Consider the following 18627-nt stretch of genomic DNA (forward strand, 5'->3'; position numbering starts at 1 on the left):
CTTGTGTCCAGATGGCTAGCTACTTATGACTCCATGGCTCCCCTTTTCTGAGCCACAGCCATCTTGAGGCCCTCTCTGCCGCATCGGTGGTACTGCGGATGGCTCTCCTCTTCCTCTCTCCCTCGATGCCCAAAATGCTGAAGGCTCTAACTAAAGAACGGGCTACAAATCCCCTACAACCAACCTCCACTGGGAGACACCTCGCTCTCCATCCAGCCTGCTGACAGTTGCTGACCAGTCCTGCGTACTTGGAGAGCTTCCTTTCAAAGGCCTCTTCCAAGCTATCTCTGAAATACCTTAGGCAAACTTGTACTCCTTCCCCTAAACCTTCCTCCTTATTCTGGATTCTTCTTCCTTAGTCCTGAAGGGTCTTGGACTGAAACATCGACTGTTTATTCCTCTCCATCGATGTTGCCTGACCTGCTGAGTTCTCCAGATTTTGTATGTTTTTTTAATGTGTTTTTTTTTCTTTTGAACGCGTAGTCATAGAAAAGTACAGCACAGAAACACCGTTCAGCCCATCTAGTCCGTGCTGAACCATTTAAACTGCCTAGTCCCATCGACCTGCACTCGGACCATAGCTCTCCATAACTCTCCCATCCAAACTCCTCTCAAACGCTGAAATCGAGCTCGCATGCACCGCTGTACTGACAGCTCGTTCCCCGCTCTCACCACCTCCTGAATGAAGAAGCTTCCCCTCATGTTCCTTTTATAGAGTTCGCCTTTTACCCTTAACCCATGACCTCTCGATGTAGCGTCACCCAACCTGTGTGGAAAAAGCCTGCTTGCATTTACCCATCTATACGGCACATAATTTCGTCAAATTTCCTCTCGCTCTTCTACGTTCCAGGGAATAAAGTCCTAACCGATGCAATCTAATGTGATGCTACTGCAAGTACGTTTGTTACTACTCTTGTGAATATCTATATAACAATACACCTGACTTTGTTTCTGCACGTTGGCAACAGAGATGCCGGCGTCCTTCAACCCCGTCGGCGCTTCCCCTCCCCTAGTGTCACGCCGGAACTCCGCTGACACCAGACCCCGCACCACTGACTTACACTGGCCGAAAGAGCCCGCCGAAGGGTGGCCGTGAGGAACCTACGGCTGTAAAGACTCCTGCCGAGGCCGCTGCACCCTCGGCCCAGATGCCTGACCACCGCCGCCATCATAACTGTCTGCCCAGGTTGCTGCCTGCCCCGTGATGTCACTGACCTTGGAAACCGCTCCCACTATCACACAGCCTTCATCGTCCATCAGAGCTGAACAAAAATCAAATCGTTATACTGTGAGATAATAAGTAACCGCGAGGAAATCCCTTCTAAACTCTTATTAAATTAAGGCATGAGTTGGTCACCTTTGCTGAAGGGACCTGACTTGAGCGAAGTAGGCGGGGAGGGGGCTGCGTCCCCGACTCGCGGGTTTTGCTTGGCTGGAGCCACAGCGCGAGCGCTGTGCGGTTGGCTCGAGACCGAAATTAGTCGACTGCAGGCAGAAGCAGAAAATGCCGCAGATGATTGGCTAGGGACAAAGAGTGCTGCGAATAATTGGCTTAGAAGTAGAAGGTGCTGTGGATGATTGGCTAGAGGCGGAGGGTGCCGTGGGTAATTGGCTAGAGGTGGAGGGTGCCGTGGGTGATTGGCTAGAGCGGTGCCGCAGATGATTGGCTAGAGGCGGAGGGTGCCGTGAGTGATTGGCTAGAGGTGGAGGGTGCCGTGGGTGATTGGCTAGAGGTGGAGGGTGCTGTGGGTAATTGGCTAGAGGCGGAGGGTTCTGTGGGTGATTGGCTAGAGCGGTGCCGCAGATGATTGGCTAGAGGCGGAGGGTGCTGCGGATGATTGGCTAGAGGCAAAGGGTGCTGTGGGTGATTGGTTAGAAGGAGACGGTGCTGAAACCGATGGTGGTGCTCGCCGTTGGTCAGGGGTACAAGCAAGGCCCTTGGCGCGGACGGCAGCCGACGATGGAAACGGCCAGCGCTGAGGCGCGGATGCTGCTGCCGTTCTCCTGCGAACACGGCCTCCTGTCCCGGCCCGACGGCTCGGCCAGCTTTACGCAAGGTAGGTGTTGAGGCGCCGTCTGCCCGCATGGGGAACTCCGGAGAGAGCCGAGGCCTCGGGGCTAGAGCGTTGATAGGGTGAAGATGCAGCCCGCGCTCAGTTTAAACTGATCGCATGGTTTTACCGGGCCTTCACACCCCTGTTCAGCCTTGATGTGGAGCAGACCTATCTGTCTCTAGGTGGACAAGTAGAAAGTGGAGAGCTTTTAGTCGGGGGCTGAGTGTATTAAAAAGTGCTGTTCACGGATGCTCCCAATTCATGGATTGGAGGCTCTCTGCACAATCCTGAGTGCTTCTCCACTTCAAGCTGTTCAGGCCGAGTGGCTAATTCTATTAGGTCTTCAAGAGTCAACTGTTTCAAGAGGGAGAGAGAGAGGGGGAGAGGGAGGGGGCCCCTCCCTGGGGCATGTATATGATGTGGCATAACCTGGCACGGGAGTCTGGTGTTCTGTGTACAGTCGGTGGATTTAGTGCAGGCAGAGATGGTGGCATCTTTTTAAATGTTCTAAGATGCCGACTGTCAGTAGTCTGATTCTCAAAATCATTCATGAAGGGTAGGATTACTGCTGCCAGCAGACAGAGTTTTATACCAGGACTGAGATCTTCATCTTCGAACACCCTTCTACCTCATTCAACCAAAGGGTGTGCTTTGGCATTGAAGATGATAGTAAATTTGATCTTCGGTGTCTACCACGTTGATTAAATCAAGACAGATTTGATTCTGGATGTTTGCCGTGTGTTAGCCCTCCTTTGTACTGTTGCTATTTACCTGCGCTAATATACGTTTTCAATCGTAGGAGACACGACAGTTCTGGCTGCTGTGTATGGACCAGCAGAGGTGAAAGTGAGCAAGGAGATCTTTGACAAAGCCACACTGGATGTCCTACTCAAGCCAAAAGTTGGATTACCAGGTGAGTGTTGACTTCCCGAGAGGCCAAGATGTGGAAAACATCGGACTAATATCCGAGAGAGGGGTGAAAAGGATTGATTAAGTACAACAGTATTGCAGATGTCATGGAGTACAGTACTGGGTGAGTTGCAGTTAAGTAGGAAATAATTTCTTAAATACGTGGGTTATGACTAAAGAACAAAATGCCCGGAGTCACTTCACCCTTTATTGCGAGGGTGTTAATTAGGGATAACCAAAGTACAAAACTTGCAAAATATAGTGAAAAGAAAACTGCCGATATTTACAAAAACATATCTACCAAAAAACACAGTAGCAGTTCCATACTGTTTTTGTCCAGTGTGATCTCCTGGCAGTCAGTCAGTCTCTCACTCTCACACAGCGATGAGCCCTGTTTATTAGACACCAGGACATACCATCTTTAATTGCCCACAAAGTTAAAAAATCACACGTGGATTAGAATATGATGCACTCCACAATGTAGTGACAATCATATTACATACAAACGGAAGTATTTATATTAAATACAGTTTACAGACAACATGTACATATTTACACATCCCCATTACTAAAAAAAATTTGATGATTTTGAAGTATATGATTAGGCACCATAAAACAAACCCTTTAGGATAGTAACACACATCAAAGTTGCTGGTGAACGCAGCAGGCCAGGCAGCATCTCTAGGAAGAGGTACAGTCGACGTTTCGGGCCGAGACCCTGACAAAGGGTCTCGGCTCGGAACGTCGACTGTACCTCTTCTTAGAGATGCTGCCTGGCCTGCTGCGTTCACCAGCAACTTTGATGTGTGTTGCTTGAATTTCCAGCATCTGCAGAATTCCTCGTGTTTACACCTTTGGGATAGTGGTCACCAACCTTTTTAAGCCCAAGATCCCCTACCTCGACCTCAGTGAAAGGCAAGATCTACCTACTAAATCGTTTAGAGAAAAAACAGCTCAGATTGTACTTCCAATTTGAGGCCTTTTATTTGGGCGAAATGTATTTGAATTACACAAAATACTTTTGTCAAACTTTCAAGTTAATTCAAACAAGAAAACACTGTAACTAGCATATCAAGCAGGCCATAGCTGTCTTTCTTTAAGAATATTACAATACTTCACACTTTTAATTCTAAGTTTCATTATTTAATTTTATTTCAACACGAAAAATAAATGAATAAAAATTGACTGTTGCACTCAGTGTGATGACTGGGGCTGAATACTTTCTGCTAGTTCCCTGAAATTTGGCTCATAACTACAGACAGCCAGTCTGAGACAGTCTGTGAGCAGTAGGGTTGCCAACTGTCCCGTATTTCCCCCGCTAAGGTAGAGCATTCGTATGAAACCTTTTGTGCCGAAATGCTTTACGCCAAAGAAGCAATTACCATTAATTTATATGGAAAAAATTTTGAGCTTTCCCAGACCCAAAAAAAAACCTACCAAATAACACACAAAACCTAAAATAACATTAACATATAGTAAAAGCAGGAATGATATGATAAATACACAGCCTATATAAAGTAGAAATAATGAAGATTAAGCCAAAACCCATTGGTGGGGAAAAAAAATCGGCACATACGCGCATGCGCACACAGGTGCCCACACAAGACATCATGGTCATTGTAGTCTTTCTCGGGGTAAACACAAATGTCCTGGGATTTGACTGCTACTTTTGTCTGTTATTTGGGAGTGAGAAAGTTGGCAACGCGAGTGAGGTGTCTGTCAGTAAGCAGCTCCTGTACTTAGATTTAATAATTTTCATCTGTGAAAATGCAGTTTCACATAGATAAGTTGACCTGAAGTAGGCACTGACTTTTAGTGCTATAAAACTAACGCGCACATCGTGCATTGCTCAGCCCCATCAGTAGTAATTGCCACCAGTTTATGAATGGGGATGTCATTTTCACGGACTTTTTTTTAAACTCATTGTAAATATCCTCACCTCTCGTTCTTTCCTTTAATTGCAAAAGAGTGAGGAAGTCCTCCTTTGTTGTAAAATCCTGGAAAGCCATTCTGACAAATACAACGAGCTGAGCTGTTTGCATTACATCCAGGGATTCATTGAACTGTAGTGAAAAATACCCACGTCCTCTGACGGTGACTCTACCCTCCTTGTCACTGTTGCAGGGCCAAGCGGTATATTATGTATTGCGGTTGTGATGCCGTTTTTGTTTTTAAAGTCATTAAAAACAGTCTCTGCGGAAATGACCATTGCTTCCTTGAATAAATCGCCATCTGTAAAAGGCTTCTTGTGTTCAGCCAAAAGGTGACTTACACGAAATGATGTTTCAATAGCAGCCTTATTTTGAGCAGCATGATTTGTGAAAAACGATTGCTGGGCCTTCAACCCCGATTTCAGCTCAACTTTCCAGGCACGAATTGCGCTCTTTGTGGGGTAGGTGTCTTTAAATTCCCGGTGGTTGGTGTTGCGGTGCCGCTCCAGATTCCCTCTTTTAGTCAGTGCTTGTGTTTGGTGGCTCAACATACATACACACTTGTCTTTCACCAAGGTAAACAGAAATTCCTCTTCCCATTCTGGATGGAATTTGTATGTTTTCACCTTCTTTCGTGGAGCCTCTGCCATGCTATCAGGATATCACGAGCGAGTGCCGATTGCGTCGCCTCTGATCTGAGCCGACATTCACCTAATTAATTAGCTTGTTTATTTCGGCTTTTTTTCTTAAAGATGTGCTGTGTGCATCCCGATTACCACTGCACCACTGCATTCTTCGCGGCCCGGAGGTCGGGGACACTGCCGTATATTGATGTTTGCGACAGTCTGTACTGTTACCTAATCTAATTGGTTACTTTGATGCAGCACGGGCCACACTGGAAACGCGGTGCATGCCGGGGGACCTACACACATGCGCACTGGGCAGAAAGAACGGAACTAATCCCCCGCAACCCGGAAACAATCTGTCTTTACAAACAGCTTTTTAGTGAAAATATTCCTATATTACCATCATCCTAATTAGCATTACTTACTTTTATAATGCTCACATTACAACAGTATTTGTGTATCTATTTTTGATTTTTCTTTGGGATCTACTGGGAAAGTCTCAAAGATGGACCGGTCGATCGCAATCGACGGGTTGCCGACTCCTACTTTAGGACATATTATCAGAATATACAGGGGAAGGCATTGAAGTACAACACCCAGCACAACAACAGCAGAATGACAAGACAATGTTTGAGTGTGTGTGTGTGTAAGGAGTTCGTTTACCAAGCACTCTCCATCACATAATTCACAAACAGGCAGAATCTACTTTGTGAAGTCTAAGGAGAAATAAAATGTTAATAGAGCTCCCAAATACCATCTCTGGAGGATTGGTTCTCCACCTTCTATGAGTTAGTCATTGAGTCCACAGCTATATACTGTGGAGATTTGATGCTAGCCATCAAGCACCTAATTGCTCAATTTAAGATCAGAGAATGTGTACAGTATACAACCTGAAATTCTAACTCTTCACTGACATCCATGAAACAGAAGAAAAAAACCCAAAGAATGAATGACAAACATTAGAACCCCATAGTGCCCCCCCCACACTAAAGCAATGACCCTCCCCCTCCCATTTGCTCCAGCAAAAACATCAATCCCACCATCCCCCACCATGCAAGCAATAGCAAAACCCCCAGAGACCGTGAACCCACCACTATGAAGGACCGCAGTTTGAGTGTAGCTGTAGATCACAACACTAAGACAGGACCCCACCACCTTGAAAAGGTAAAAAGAAACATTAAAAGAGAAGAAAGTAAACTGTTCTGCGGATGAACTGGAAGAAATCACCCGGGTCTGCAATAAACCTCTGGTGCCATCTTTCGCTGTTCCCCCATTAAGACTTCCCAGTCTATTTTCTCCTTATTCTTGTTGACCACCACCAGAATTTGCCATACATCAACACATCTGGGAACATTTGGAGTGGCCTGTTAGCCTACACATCCTTGAGATGTGGGAGAGACCAGATCATTTGTAGGAAGTCCCTGTGTTCACAGGGAGAGCGTGCGAACTTCACACACCGGTCAGGATCAAACCAGGAACTTCGGAGTCTGAAGCACCACATCACCAACTGCATTACTCTGCCACTCAACTTCTTTGATCATAAAAACAGCGCATGTTTGCATCATGCCACCTGCAATGGGCAGGGCTACATCAGTCCGAGACTTCACTGGCTAGGTCCATGCTTAAAAGGAATATCCTACTTTTTAATGTTTCCCTTGTTGTCATATTTATGAAGAATTGGCTGCAACATAATGTAAAGTGGGTTACACTAAACTACTGGGAGAGTTTGATAAAGTTTAAGGATGTTGGGGAAGTAAGACATGATTCTTGGACTCTTGTAAATAATGGGTTAAAAACTTAAGTGCCACCCTATGTGTGTTAGTGAACAAATTCTGTTGCTTTCGCTGAAGAATATGCCCGCAGTTTGTTTAGATTAATAGCTTGCTTGATTAATAGCCTGTAGCTGCCTTTTCAAGGTGACATGAAGGCTGGAATTACTCAGAGCTCACATAGATCGTGCCTTATTGTTTTGCTCCACTAACTTAAGTGTTTTCTTTGGAGAGGCTCAATGATAAAGACATCTGTCTGTAATTAAGTCAGGGGCCTAGCGACAAGAATGACTGATACGGGGAGGACAATATGTCTATCTGTAATTAAACTCTGATTTAGTGGACTCTCTTATCAAAGTAGTTGGGTTTGGCTCTAACTGACTTGGCATACCATTGTAACTGAGTGTTCTTTGCTCATTCTATAAATTGTAGCATTTCTGTTTTTTTTAAATTAGAAGCTCGTTGAGCTGCCAGAAAGAGAGAGAGAGAATTTGTGTCTCTTTTTGATGTTCTGCTTTGAGGTTCTCGCCGGCTGAGCTCAAACAATAAACTAGTGTAGCCCCCCCGGCCACCCTCAGGGTCGCTCGGCTCTCTGTCGTCTAGGGAAACAGCCCTTGGCCCCGGCAAACTGGGTAATTAGTTTGTGTGGATGCTATGTGCGGTACCCCACCCCACCCTAATAACAGACAATACACCAGATGCAATTAAGTGATTTACAGTTTATGGATATTACTGGAACTATATAATTAATAGAGAATAAAATATAAAAGGAAAATAAAAGGCGCCACACTTATCAAAGTTTAATCTCTTCATGCACAAAAAAGTTGGAGCTCAGGAACCACCTTCTTCACCCTGCGACCCCTTGGACCACCTCGACCGGCCACCTGGGACCAACAACGGTGGTCGACCAGACGCTCCACGCAAGTCCGTCTCCGTCTCCTCGCCGAACGCTCTCCTCGGGGTCTGACCCCGTTAGCGGACATCACAGCACCTGGTCCATCCTCTGTCTCTCTCTCCCGCCTTCTGCCCCAAAACCCCGCACATACAAATCTCCCAGATACACCATAATCATAACTATCCAAATTGGTTAATAGCACCCTGTTATCTGTATTAACCCAAGCAACTGTCTAGCCGGAGACTTTCTCAGCATTTAACATAACAAAGAAGCATTCCCCAGTATAACATAACAAAGAAGCCATTTTAATTAGCCGACGCAGTAAAAGACGAAACCCCCTTACACTAGTGAAAAGGTTAAAGTAAAGACTTGTGTGTGGTGTGATTACCTGGTCCGGCAAAATTTAAGTTGACAAGTTGATTTGAAGAAATACAGTTTCTGGGAGGAAAGAAAAGTGGCAGAGATACATTGGAACGACTTAAGCAGTGGGTTAGATTGGAAAAGCCAGGGTGTCAGGGCCGGTCAGTTCAGTTCGCTGCTCTGCAATATTTACTCGGCTCTGCTGAACTGAGGTTGTGGCTTGTAGAAGTTTAGAGCAAGGAAGGTTTGACCAATTTAAGTGCCAGGTCAAATCGGAAAGGTTGGGGACAGGCTAAATCAAGTCGCAGGTCCCGCAAAAAAGTGGCAGATGGAATACCGTGTTGGGAAATGTATGATAGTGCATTTTGGTAAAAGAAACAATAGTGCGGACGATTATCTAAATGGGGAGGATGTTCAAACATCAGAGGTGCAGAGGGACTTGGGAGTCCTCGTGCAGGACTCCCAGAAAGTTAATTTACAAGTTGAGTCTCTGGTAAGGAAGACAAATGCAGTGTTGGCATTTATTTCAAGGGGAATAGAATATAAAAGCAAAGAGATAATGCTGGGCCTTTGTAAGACAATAGTCAGGCCGCACTTGGAGTATTATCAACAGTTCTTGGCCCCGTATATCAGAAAGAATGTGTTGTCATTGGTGAGAGTCCATAGGAGGTTCACAAGGATGATTCTGGGAATGAAGGGGTTAATGTATGAGGAGAGTTTGGCAGCTTTGGGCCTGTACTCACTGGAATTTGGAAGAATGCGGGTTGATCTCATTGAAACCTACGGAGTGTTGAAAGGACTAGATAGGGTGGAGGTGGAGAGTATGTTTCCTATGGTGGGAGTATACAGAATTAGAGGGGCAACCCTTTAGAACAGAGGTTTTTAGCAAGAGAGTAGTAAATCTGTGGAATGCTCTGCCACAGACTGCAGTGGAGGCCAAGTCCGAGTGTATATTTAAGGCAGAAGTTGATTGTTTCTTGATCGGCCAGGGCAACAAAGGATATGGTGAGATGGCAGGTGTATGGGGTTGAGTGGGTCAGCCATGATGGAATGACAGAGTAGACCCGATGGGCTGTATGGCCTAATTCTGCTCCTGTGTCTTATGGGTCCAAGAACATCTCGAAGCAACAGGGCCTACGTTGAGAGCACATCAAAGCGACAGGGCTCAGGTCCAAAATGGAGGTGCGACCGGAGATTTAGGCTGATTTAAGCGCTGGGATTGAAGAGGTCAGTATGTCGGAGCCGGAGGCAAAGGACAGGCCAATGTCCAACTCGCTGCTCTGTGAGGTTTACTTGTCTCTGCATTGCTGTGGCCTGCAACTAACAGCCTCCTAGTCGGGCTGCGCTGATGACTGGCTTCGTGGCTGTGGATTCATTTTCATGAACATCAGTTCTAAATGTTAATTTGCTTACTTTCATTGTTTGCAAGATTTGATTTCGTTTGCTGCACAATAGCTGCTTAGCAGTCTTTTTAATGGGTTCTATTGGGTTTCTTTTGTTAATGGCTGCCTATATAGAGAAAAATCTCAAGGTTGTATGTAGTATACCTACTTTAATAATGAATGTATTTTGAACTCTGAAAAACGAGACCATTCAGTTGACTGTGACCGTGCCATTTGGGAAACAGGCACAGAGCTTTTTAGAAGTAAATTTATTATTGTGGGCACGTGGCCAAGTGGTTAAGGCATTGGACTAGAGACCTGAAGGTCGTGAGTTCAAGCCCCAGCCGAGGCAACGTGTTGTGTCCTTGAGCAAGGCACTTAATCACACATTGCTCTGCGACGACACCAGTGGCAAGCTGTATGGGTCCTAATGCCCTTCCCTTGGACAACATCAGTGTCGTTGAGAGGGGAGACTTGCAGCATGGGCAACTGCTGGTCTTCCATACAACCTTGCCCAGGCCTGCGCCCTGGAGAGTGAAAACTTTCCAGGCACAGATCCATGGTCTTGCCAGACTAACGGATGCCTTTATTATTGAAGTACATATATGTCACCTGAGATTAATTTTCTTGTGAGCATAGTCAATAAATCCGTAATAGAATAATAACCATAATAGAATCAGTGGACGACCACATCTTCTTGGGTGTTCAACCGATGTGCAAGAGAAGAAACTATGAAAATATAAAAAGAAGAAACTATAACAATAAATAAATAAATGAGCAATAAATATTGAGAACATGAGATGAAGAGTCTTTGAAAGTGAGTTGATAGGTTTGGGATCACTTCAATAATGGAGTGATGGGTAGAGACAGTTTTAAAAGCAGATCGAGGCAGGTGAGGGGCGATAAGAGTGAAGGGAGAGACAAGAGGCTAGAAGCTGAAAACCGATGGGGGCAAAAGTGAAGTTGAGTTGAGTGAAGTTATTCTCTTTGGTTCAAGACCCTGGTGGTTGAGGGGTAATAGCTGCTCCTGAACCTGGTGTGTAAGTTCTGAGTCTCCTGGACCTTCTTCCTGATGACAGCAGCAGGAAGAGATCATGACCTGGGTGGTGGGGTGGGGGGTAGTTCCCTGATGATGGATGCTGCTTTCCTGCGACAGCATATCATGTAGATGTGCTTAATAGCTGGAGGGTCCTTACCCGTGATACACTGGGCCAGGAGTGGCCAACCTTTTACATTCCAAGTGTCAATTTTTTCATGCACGAGTTCAGATGCGCCATACAACCCTTGTACCCCCACAATTCTTGTAAGAATATGTTAATATAGAACTCGTGCCTGAAAAAATCACACCTGAATTCGTGCGTGAAAAAAGTGACGCATGGAATGTGAAAGGTTGGCCACCCTTTCACTGGGTAGAACCCACTACTTTTTGTAAGATTTTTCATTCAAGGACACTGGTGTTTCCATACCAAATAGATCTTTGGATTTGCAAACATCTATGAAACTTCTAACTTATTGGGTTTTTTTTGCAAAGGATTCCAGTGTGCTCATCAGTATTTTGGGCGTTCTGCATACAGAAATGTTAAAACAAAAACACAAAATAATGCAAACAGGTAATATCTGTGGAAACATAAAGTTAATGTTTAAGGTCTGAGACCTTTCATCAGAGAATCTATAGAGTAATCTTGACTTTATTAATTATCTTCCATTGAGTTCCAGGATGTGTCAAGTTCCATGTAATGTTTTCTGAGATCTGATATTGGCCTTCGCGCAGCTTTGTTGTTGCTTTGTTTCACATTACTTAACGTCATGGTTTTTTTCGTCAAAGGTGTTGCAGAGAAGAGCAAGGAGCAGATGATTCGAAACACTTGTGAAGCCACCATCCTGACTGCCCTGCACCCACGGTCCTCCATCACAGTCGTACTGCAGGTCATCCATGACTCTGGATCTGTATCCTGACAGTAGTGATAGTTAGGTCACCCTGGCAACCTCTCACCAAAATGCCCTCTGATAGTAGAAGGACTTTTTTTAAACTGAAGCATGCCTTTACTCAGGTAAACTGTTCAGTAACCATCGAAGAGCTAGTTGGTCTGGTCCTGTACAGTATGAAGCATGTTGAAAATTTATGCATTGAGATACCACCAAAATAACTTTTAATTAACAAACTGGTGGAGAAACTCAGCAGATCAAGCAGCTTATGAGTGGGATGGGGGGTGTGGGTAGAGTTGTCCTCATTTTAAGTCATGACCCCATCATAATGGGGGATCTCAACCTGAAATGTCAACAGCTCCTTCCATTTCCCACATAGATACTGCTTGACCTGATGAAGGGTCTCGGCCCGAAACAGTGACTGTTTATTCATTTTCATAGGTTCTGCCTGACCTGCTGAGTTCATCTGGCATGTTGCGTGTGTTACTCTGGATTTCCACCATCTGCAGAGTCACTTGTGTTTGATTTTAATGCTTGACCCACTGAGTTCCTCCAGCAGATTGTTTGTTGCTCCAGATTCCAGCATCTGCAAATTCTTGAGTCTCCTGTTTTCATGACACTAGTTATGGACTAAATATTGGCCAGGGCTCTGGCATTAACCTAATGGTGCCTGAGAGCTTAAAAAGTAGCACATTGGTATAGGCTGTCTTCTCTGAATTAGAATGAAATAGTTTCAAAGCGCACTCCAGAGACCTGAACACATATCCTGAAGAAAGCTAATTATGTGCCAGTTAGTCTGACCTCAGCAGTTGAGAAGACAATTGGAGTCGATTGTTAAGGATGTGGTTTTCAGGAACTTGGAGGCACATGATAAAATGGGTCATAGTTGGCATGGTTTCCTCAAGGGAAGATCTAGCCTGATAAATTTTTTGGAATTATTTGAGGAAATAACAAGCAGGATAGACAAAGGAGAATTGGTGGACGTTGTTCTCTGAGTTTCAGAAGGCCTTTGACAAGGTGCCACGCATGAGGCTGCTAACAAGTTAAGAGCCCACGGTATTACCGGAAAGGTACAAGCATAGACAAAGCATTGGTTGATTGGCAGGAGGCAAAGAGTGGCAGTAAAGGGAGCCTTTTCTGGTTGGTAGCCAGTGACTAATGGTATTCCACAGGGCTCTCTGTTGGGATCGCTTCATTTCACATTGTACATCAATGAATTGGATGATGGAATTGATGGCTTTGTGGCCAAATTTGCAGACGATACAAAGGGTGGGTGGAGGGGCAGGTAGTTTTGAGGAACTAGAGGCTACAGAAGAACTTAGTCAGATTCGGATAATGGGCAAAGAAGCACCAGATGTAGGAAAGTGTATAGTCATGCATTTTGGTAGAAAAAAATAAAACCGTAGTTTATTTTCTAGATGAAGAGAAAATACAAAAATCTGAGGTGCAAAGGGACTTGGGACTCCTTGTGCATGATTCCCTAAAGGTTAATTTACAGGTTGAGTCGATGGTGAGGAAGGTAATGCGATGTTAACATTCATTTCGAAAGAACTAGAATATAAAAGCAAGGGTGTAATGTTGAGGCTTTATAAAGCACTGGTGAAGACTCAGTTGGAGAATTGTGAGCAGTTTCTGGTCCCTTATGTAAGAAAGGATGTGCTGACGTTAGGATTCAGAGGGGTTTGTGAAAGTAATTCTGGGATTGAAAGATTGGTGGCTCTGTGCCTCGACTCAATGGAATTCAGAAGGACGGTGGCAACCTCATTGAAACCCATCGAATGTTGAATGGCCTGGATAGAGTGTATGTGGAGAGGATGTTTCCTGTGATGGGTGAGTCTAAATCCAGAGAACACAGCCTCAGAATAAAGGGACATCCATTTAGAATGGAGATGAGGAAGTATCTCTTTAGCCAGAGGGTGGTGAATCTGCAAATTTCAATTGAAGTTTTCGTTGCCAGTGAAATCCTTAACTGGCAGGAGTAGTTGCTGTCGTGTTGCCTGAATGCCACCTGCATGGCACTGATGGATGCTGGGCTCCCGATGAAAAGTGTCTTCTGCGGGATTACGTGTGTGATCGACTCGGACAGAAACATCATTCTGGACCCGACGACTGCGATGGAGAAGGTTGGTAATACGAAATCCCTGGACATTATCAGAACCAGGGTTAATATCACCGACATATGTCATGAAATTTGTCAATTTTGGGGTACCAGTACAATGGCAGTACATAATTATAGGGAAAAAAAGCTGTGAATTACAATTAAATTAAAAAAGTGTTGCAACAATAGTAAAAATAGTGTTCATGGGTTCAATGTCCATTCAGAAACCTGATGGCAGAGGGAAGAGGCTGTTCCTGAATCGTTGAGTGTGTGCCTTCAGGCTTCTGTGCTTCCTTCCTGATGGTAGTAGTGAGAACAAGGCATGACTTGGGTGATGGGCATCCTTAATGATGAACACTATCTTTTTGAGGCACTGCCCCTCGAAGATGTCCGGGATACTACAAGGCTAGGGCCCATGATGGAGCTGACTGAGTTTACAAATCTCCACAGCTTATTTCGATCCTGTAAGTAGCTCTCCTATTCCAGACGGTGATGCAGCCAGTTAGAATGATCTGCATGGTACATCTGTAGAAATTTGCAAGGGTTTTTGGTGACATGCTAAATCTCCTCATACTCCTAATGAAATATAGCCGCTGTCTTGCCTTCTTTACAGCTATATCGACATGTTGGGTCCAGGTTTGGTCCTCGGTGGTATTGACACCTCGGTGGATTTGAAAGTGGGAAGTGGGGGGTGGGATCCGAAATGATAGGAGAAGATAGGAGGGGGAGGGATGGAGCCAAGAGCTGGACAGTTGATTGGCAAAGGAGATATGAGCAGATCGTGGAACAGGGGGCCTAGGGAGGAGGGGGGAAGCCCAGAGGATGAGATGGGGTATGAGGGGGAGGTGGGGCATTAATGGAAGTTAGAAAAATCAATGTTCATGCCATCAGGTTGGAGGCTGCCCAGATGGAATATAAGGTGTTGGCTCCTCCAACCTGAGTGTGGCTTCATCTTGACAGTAGAGGAGGCCATGGATAGACATAGAATAGTCTCATGAGACCATGGATTTGCACCTTGGAAGGTTTCCTGGGCAAGGTTGTATGGAAGACCAGCAGTTGCCCATGCTGCAAGTCTCCCCTCTCCACGCCACCGATGTTGCCCAAGGGAAGGCCATTAGGACCCATACAGCTTGGCACCGGTGTCGTCGCAAAGCAATGTGTGATTAAGTGCCTTGCTCAAGGACACAACACGGTGCCTCAGCCAAGGCTTGTACTAGCGACCTTCAGATCACTAGACGAACGCCTTAACCACTTGGCCACGGGCCATCACTGGATCGACATATCAGAATGGGAATGGGACATGGAATTAAAATGCGTTAATGTATTAGCTTACAAATCAAACCAAAACTCATTCTTTCTTTGTATTTAAGGTTTATTTATAAACCTGTCTTAAACACCTGAGGATGGATTTAACTAATGCTGATGGAAGTTGCAAATCATCTTTGTTAATTTCAGGGCAGTAAGACAATCCCGTCCTCCTTTCTAATTCTCGGCCTTGTTTGTTCCAGGGTGCAGCAGCCATTCTCACCTTCTCCATCGACAGTGTTGAGAACCAAATGCTCACGTTGTCTACAAAAGGATCTTATTCTGTTGAGGAGGTTGGTCTATAAAGCTCGTGCCTTTTTAATCCTTTTTCCCATGCCCCTCTTTACCATGATAGAAAGGGTACGGGCTCGTGAAGGATGGGGTCCAACTTGCAGGAAAATCAGCAGATGTGAAAGCTGTGCGAAGAGCATGAGATGAATATCCCTCAGTGCTGATCATTGCATTGTTCCAGTTGAAGGTCAGGCAAGATTTGAGAAGCTTAATGGAGAACCTGCACGGAATACTAAAATCAATTATTGACATATTCTCCACTCACTAATGGTTCTTAATTTTTAAAATTAGATTGTGCTTTATGTGTCTGGCAATAATTGGCACTTGTGCAAATTATTTGTTTGGGGAAGGCTTTAATTTCTTGTCTGCAGTTTTGTCCCTAACCTCCTGCTGAATTTAAATTAGCTTCTTAATTAGATCTGATAAGGGCAGCAAACTGAAAGTCTTAAAGTCATACGGCACAGAACTCTTCAGTCCATTGTGCCTCTGCCCTGATAGTTGTGGGCCAGTGTCAGATTCAGTCTGATAACACAGCAAGGGCTTGAAAATTTAAAGGTGCTATCTCGATGCACATTATTAGAGTCATGGTGTTGTACCACACAGAAATAGGCCCCTTTGTCCCTTTCATTCCGTCATGTACCCATCTAGATCAATCCTATTTGCCAGCCCTTGGTCTGTGATCTTCTATGCTCTTGATAATTCAAGAGCTTGTCCAAATGCTGCTTAATGTTGTCAGAGTAGCTGCTTCCATCACTTTAGGCGCTGTGTTCCAGATTCCAACCACCCAGTGGACAGAAAAATAACCCTTTGGATCCAGTTTGCCAGCTTCCCACAGGCTGTAACCTTCTGGACCAGCCTTCCATGTGGGAACCAATTTCTGTTTTCTTTTTAAACCCGTCACCTGTACTATGCCGTAGGCCGCCAACAGCAGCTCGCCAGAGTCCTCTGTCCTGGGCCAGTCTTTCACATTGTCCGCAGGTGTAGCCCAGCTTCGTGGTGTACCCTTCCCCTCGCAGGAATGAGATCTTCGGAGCCTCTGTTGGCATTTCTGTAGCACTGGGTTTTTACGGGATGGGTTTGCTCGTTCCATGTCCAACCCTCCCCCTCTCGCAGGACAATCCATGGCAGTGTTCAGTCTCTATATGCTATCCCAGTTTTTACTGACTAATGATGAAAAGTTTGAGGGTTGGAAGAGTTTATTTTGAGGAACAGTAGGCTGAATGACTTCCCTGTTGTGTATCAAGTTCAGTCTGTGGATTTGGGTTCATCAGTTACCCAAGTAATATCACTCTGCCCCACGGCTATCTCCTGCAACTCCTCTAATGTACAGTTATCTGATAATCATCTAAGTTGCAAAATTTTGATAGCATACACATTGACATATAGTAGGGAAATAGGCCCTTTGGCCCAACTTGTCCATGCTTACCAAGATGTCCACCTAAAATAGTCCCATTAATCTGGGTTTAGCCCATATCCCTTGAAACCTTTCCTATCCAAGTACCTGCCTGAACATACTGTTAATGTACCTGCCTCAGTCAATAACTGCCTTTAGCAGCTCGTTCCATATGCAAAAATTTATCCCTTAGATCAATTTTAAATATTTCCTCTCAGCTTAAACCTATGCCCTCTAGGTTTTGATTCCTTAAAAATGCTGTGTACATTCAACCTATTCCCCCCCCTCCCCCCGATGAATATTTACACCCCTTTAAGATCATCCCACAGCCACCTATACTCCAGTGAATAAAGTTCTAGCCTGCCCAGCCTCTTCCTTGGAGTCCCAGTAACATTCTCATACATCTTTGCAGGCTTGCCATGTTCAGAATCGGGTTTAATTATTGCTGGCTTTGTGGCAGCAGTACAAGGCAATACATAATAATAGAGAAAAATACTGTGAATTGAAGTGTGTGTGTATGTAAAATTAAATAAGTGGTGTGAAAATAAAGTAGCAAGGTAGTGTAAATAAGTAATACAAAGATAGAAATAAAAGAAAGTAGTGAGGTGGTGTCCATGGGTTCAATGTCCATTCAGAAATCAGATGGCAGAGGGGAAGAAGTTGTTCCTGAATCACTGAGTGTGTGTTTTCTTTCTGATTGGTAGCAATGAGAACAGGACATGATCTGGATGACGGGAGTCCTTAACGATGGACACCACCTGTTTGAGGCATCTCTTGAAGATGTCCTGGATACTAATGGGGCTAGTGCCTATGTTGGAGCTAAGTTTAAAACTCTGCAGCTTACTTTGATCCTGTGCAGAGGCCCCCCACCCCACCCATACCAGGTGGTGATGCAGCCAGTTAGAATGCTCTCCACGGTACATCATTAAAACTTTGTGAGTGCTTTTGGTTACCTACCAAATCTCCTCATGAAATATGGCTGCTGCCGTGCCTTCTTTGTAGCTGTATCAATAGTTGGGCTTATTACATATTACAGGAAAGACCATCTTAATGACATCTTTCCTGCAATGGTTACCAAAACTGACCAGAGAGGTCATTCTCCCTTTTAGCAAATTTGTTAGTGTTTATGCTCTGGTAATGAATCTGGGATTTGAAGCTTTCTCCATGGTGTTGCTCATGCACTTGTCTTCTGTTTCAGCTTCAGCAGTGTGTTGCAATATGCCAGAAGGCTTCAGAAAAGATCTTTCAGTTCTACAGGGACTTGATAAGCAGAAGGTATTCAAAGCTAAATGAATAAAAAGGAATGTGGAATGGACCTTCCAGGTCGAGTCCTGTTGCACCAGAGGTGAGGTGCTTCTGGTTAAAAACATGGTGCTTGCTTGGGCGGTGTTCTTGGACCCCTGCAGTTGGCTGAACTTGTGGATATGCTGCACAGTGCCTCAGAGACTTCATCACAACTTTTGTCTTTCCCAGCATTCTGGCTTTCTACATGAGCTATTGTCAAACACTGGCTGAATATGTCTAATGAGAGTCAGGGAGAAGGAACACTTTTTAAAAATAAAATTCTGCTGATTATTTTTATTATTGGTTTCAAGCTGATTAAACATTTATCCAGTAATATCATTTTGGATTCCACAATTTGATTACAGCCACATAAGATATGTTAACAAGTTTAAAGAAACCCTGAT

At 44.7% G+C, this 18627-nt stretch overlaps 2 protein-coding genes across 3 annotated transcripts in view; one reads left to right on the plus strand and one right to left on the minus strand.

The window, feature by feature from the left end:
* Positions 1–1362, minus strand: part of bckdha (branched chain keto acid dehydrogenase E1 subunit alpha) — a 45620-nt gene extending 44258 nt beyond the window's left edge. The window contains exon 1 of one of the 2 annotated variants that reach the window (XM_063059963.1): positions 1216–1362. In XM_063059963.1, the coding sequence (XP_062916033.1) occupies positions 1216–1257 (42 nt within the window). In that variant the 5' untranslated portion in view covers positions 1258–1362. Of the gene's footprint in view, positions 1–1061; positions 1188–1215 lie in introns of those variants that run through there. The other variant, XM_063059962.1, reaches the window with a different exon arrangement.
* Positions 1363–1840: 478 nt separating this feature from the next.
* exosc5 (exosome component 5) lies at positions 1841–18504 on the plus strand. Its single transcript, XM_063059965.1, has 6 exons — positions 1841–2057; positions 2854–2967; positions 11752–11873; positions 13835–13975; positions 15459–15548; positions 18138–18504. The coding sequence occupies exons 1-6, from the start codon at positions 1898–1900 to the stop codon at positions 18234–18236; spliced, it is 726 nt and encodes a 241-aa protein (XP_062916035.1). The 5' UTR covers positions 1841–1897; the 3' UTR covers positions 18237–18504.
* The last annotated feature ends 123 nt before the right edge of the window (positions 18505–18627 follow it).

The sequence above is a fragment of the Mobula hypostoma genome, chromosome 10 (assembly GCF_963921235.1).
Source record: "Mobula hypostoma chromosome 10, sMobHyp1.1, whole genome shotgun sequence".
In the NCBI taxonomy this organism is placed as follows: Eukaryota; Metazoa; Chordata; class Chondrichthyes; order Myliobatiformes; family Myliobatidae; genus Mobula; species Mobula hypostoma.

Bases quoted from the DNA above. Each gene is read 5' to 3' on its own strand.
- exosc5 (XM_063059965.1), top strand. From the start codon at position 1,898: ATGGTGGTGCTCGCCGTTGGTCAGGGGTACAAGCAAGGCCCTTGGCGC. The intron at 2,058-2,853 runs GTAGGTGTTGAG...TTTCAATCGTAG, and splicing joins CTCGGCCAGCTTTACGCAAG to GAGACACGACAGTTCTGGCT. The intron at 15,549-18,137 runs GTTGGTCTATAA...CTTCTGTTTCAG, and splicing joins GATCTTATTCTGTTGAGGAG to CTTCAGCAGTGTGTTGCAAT.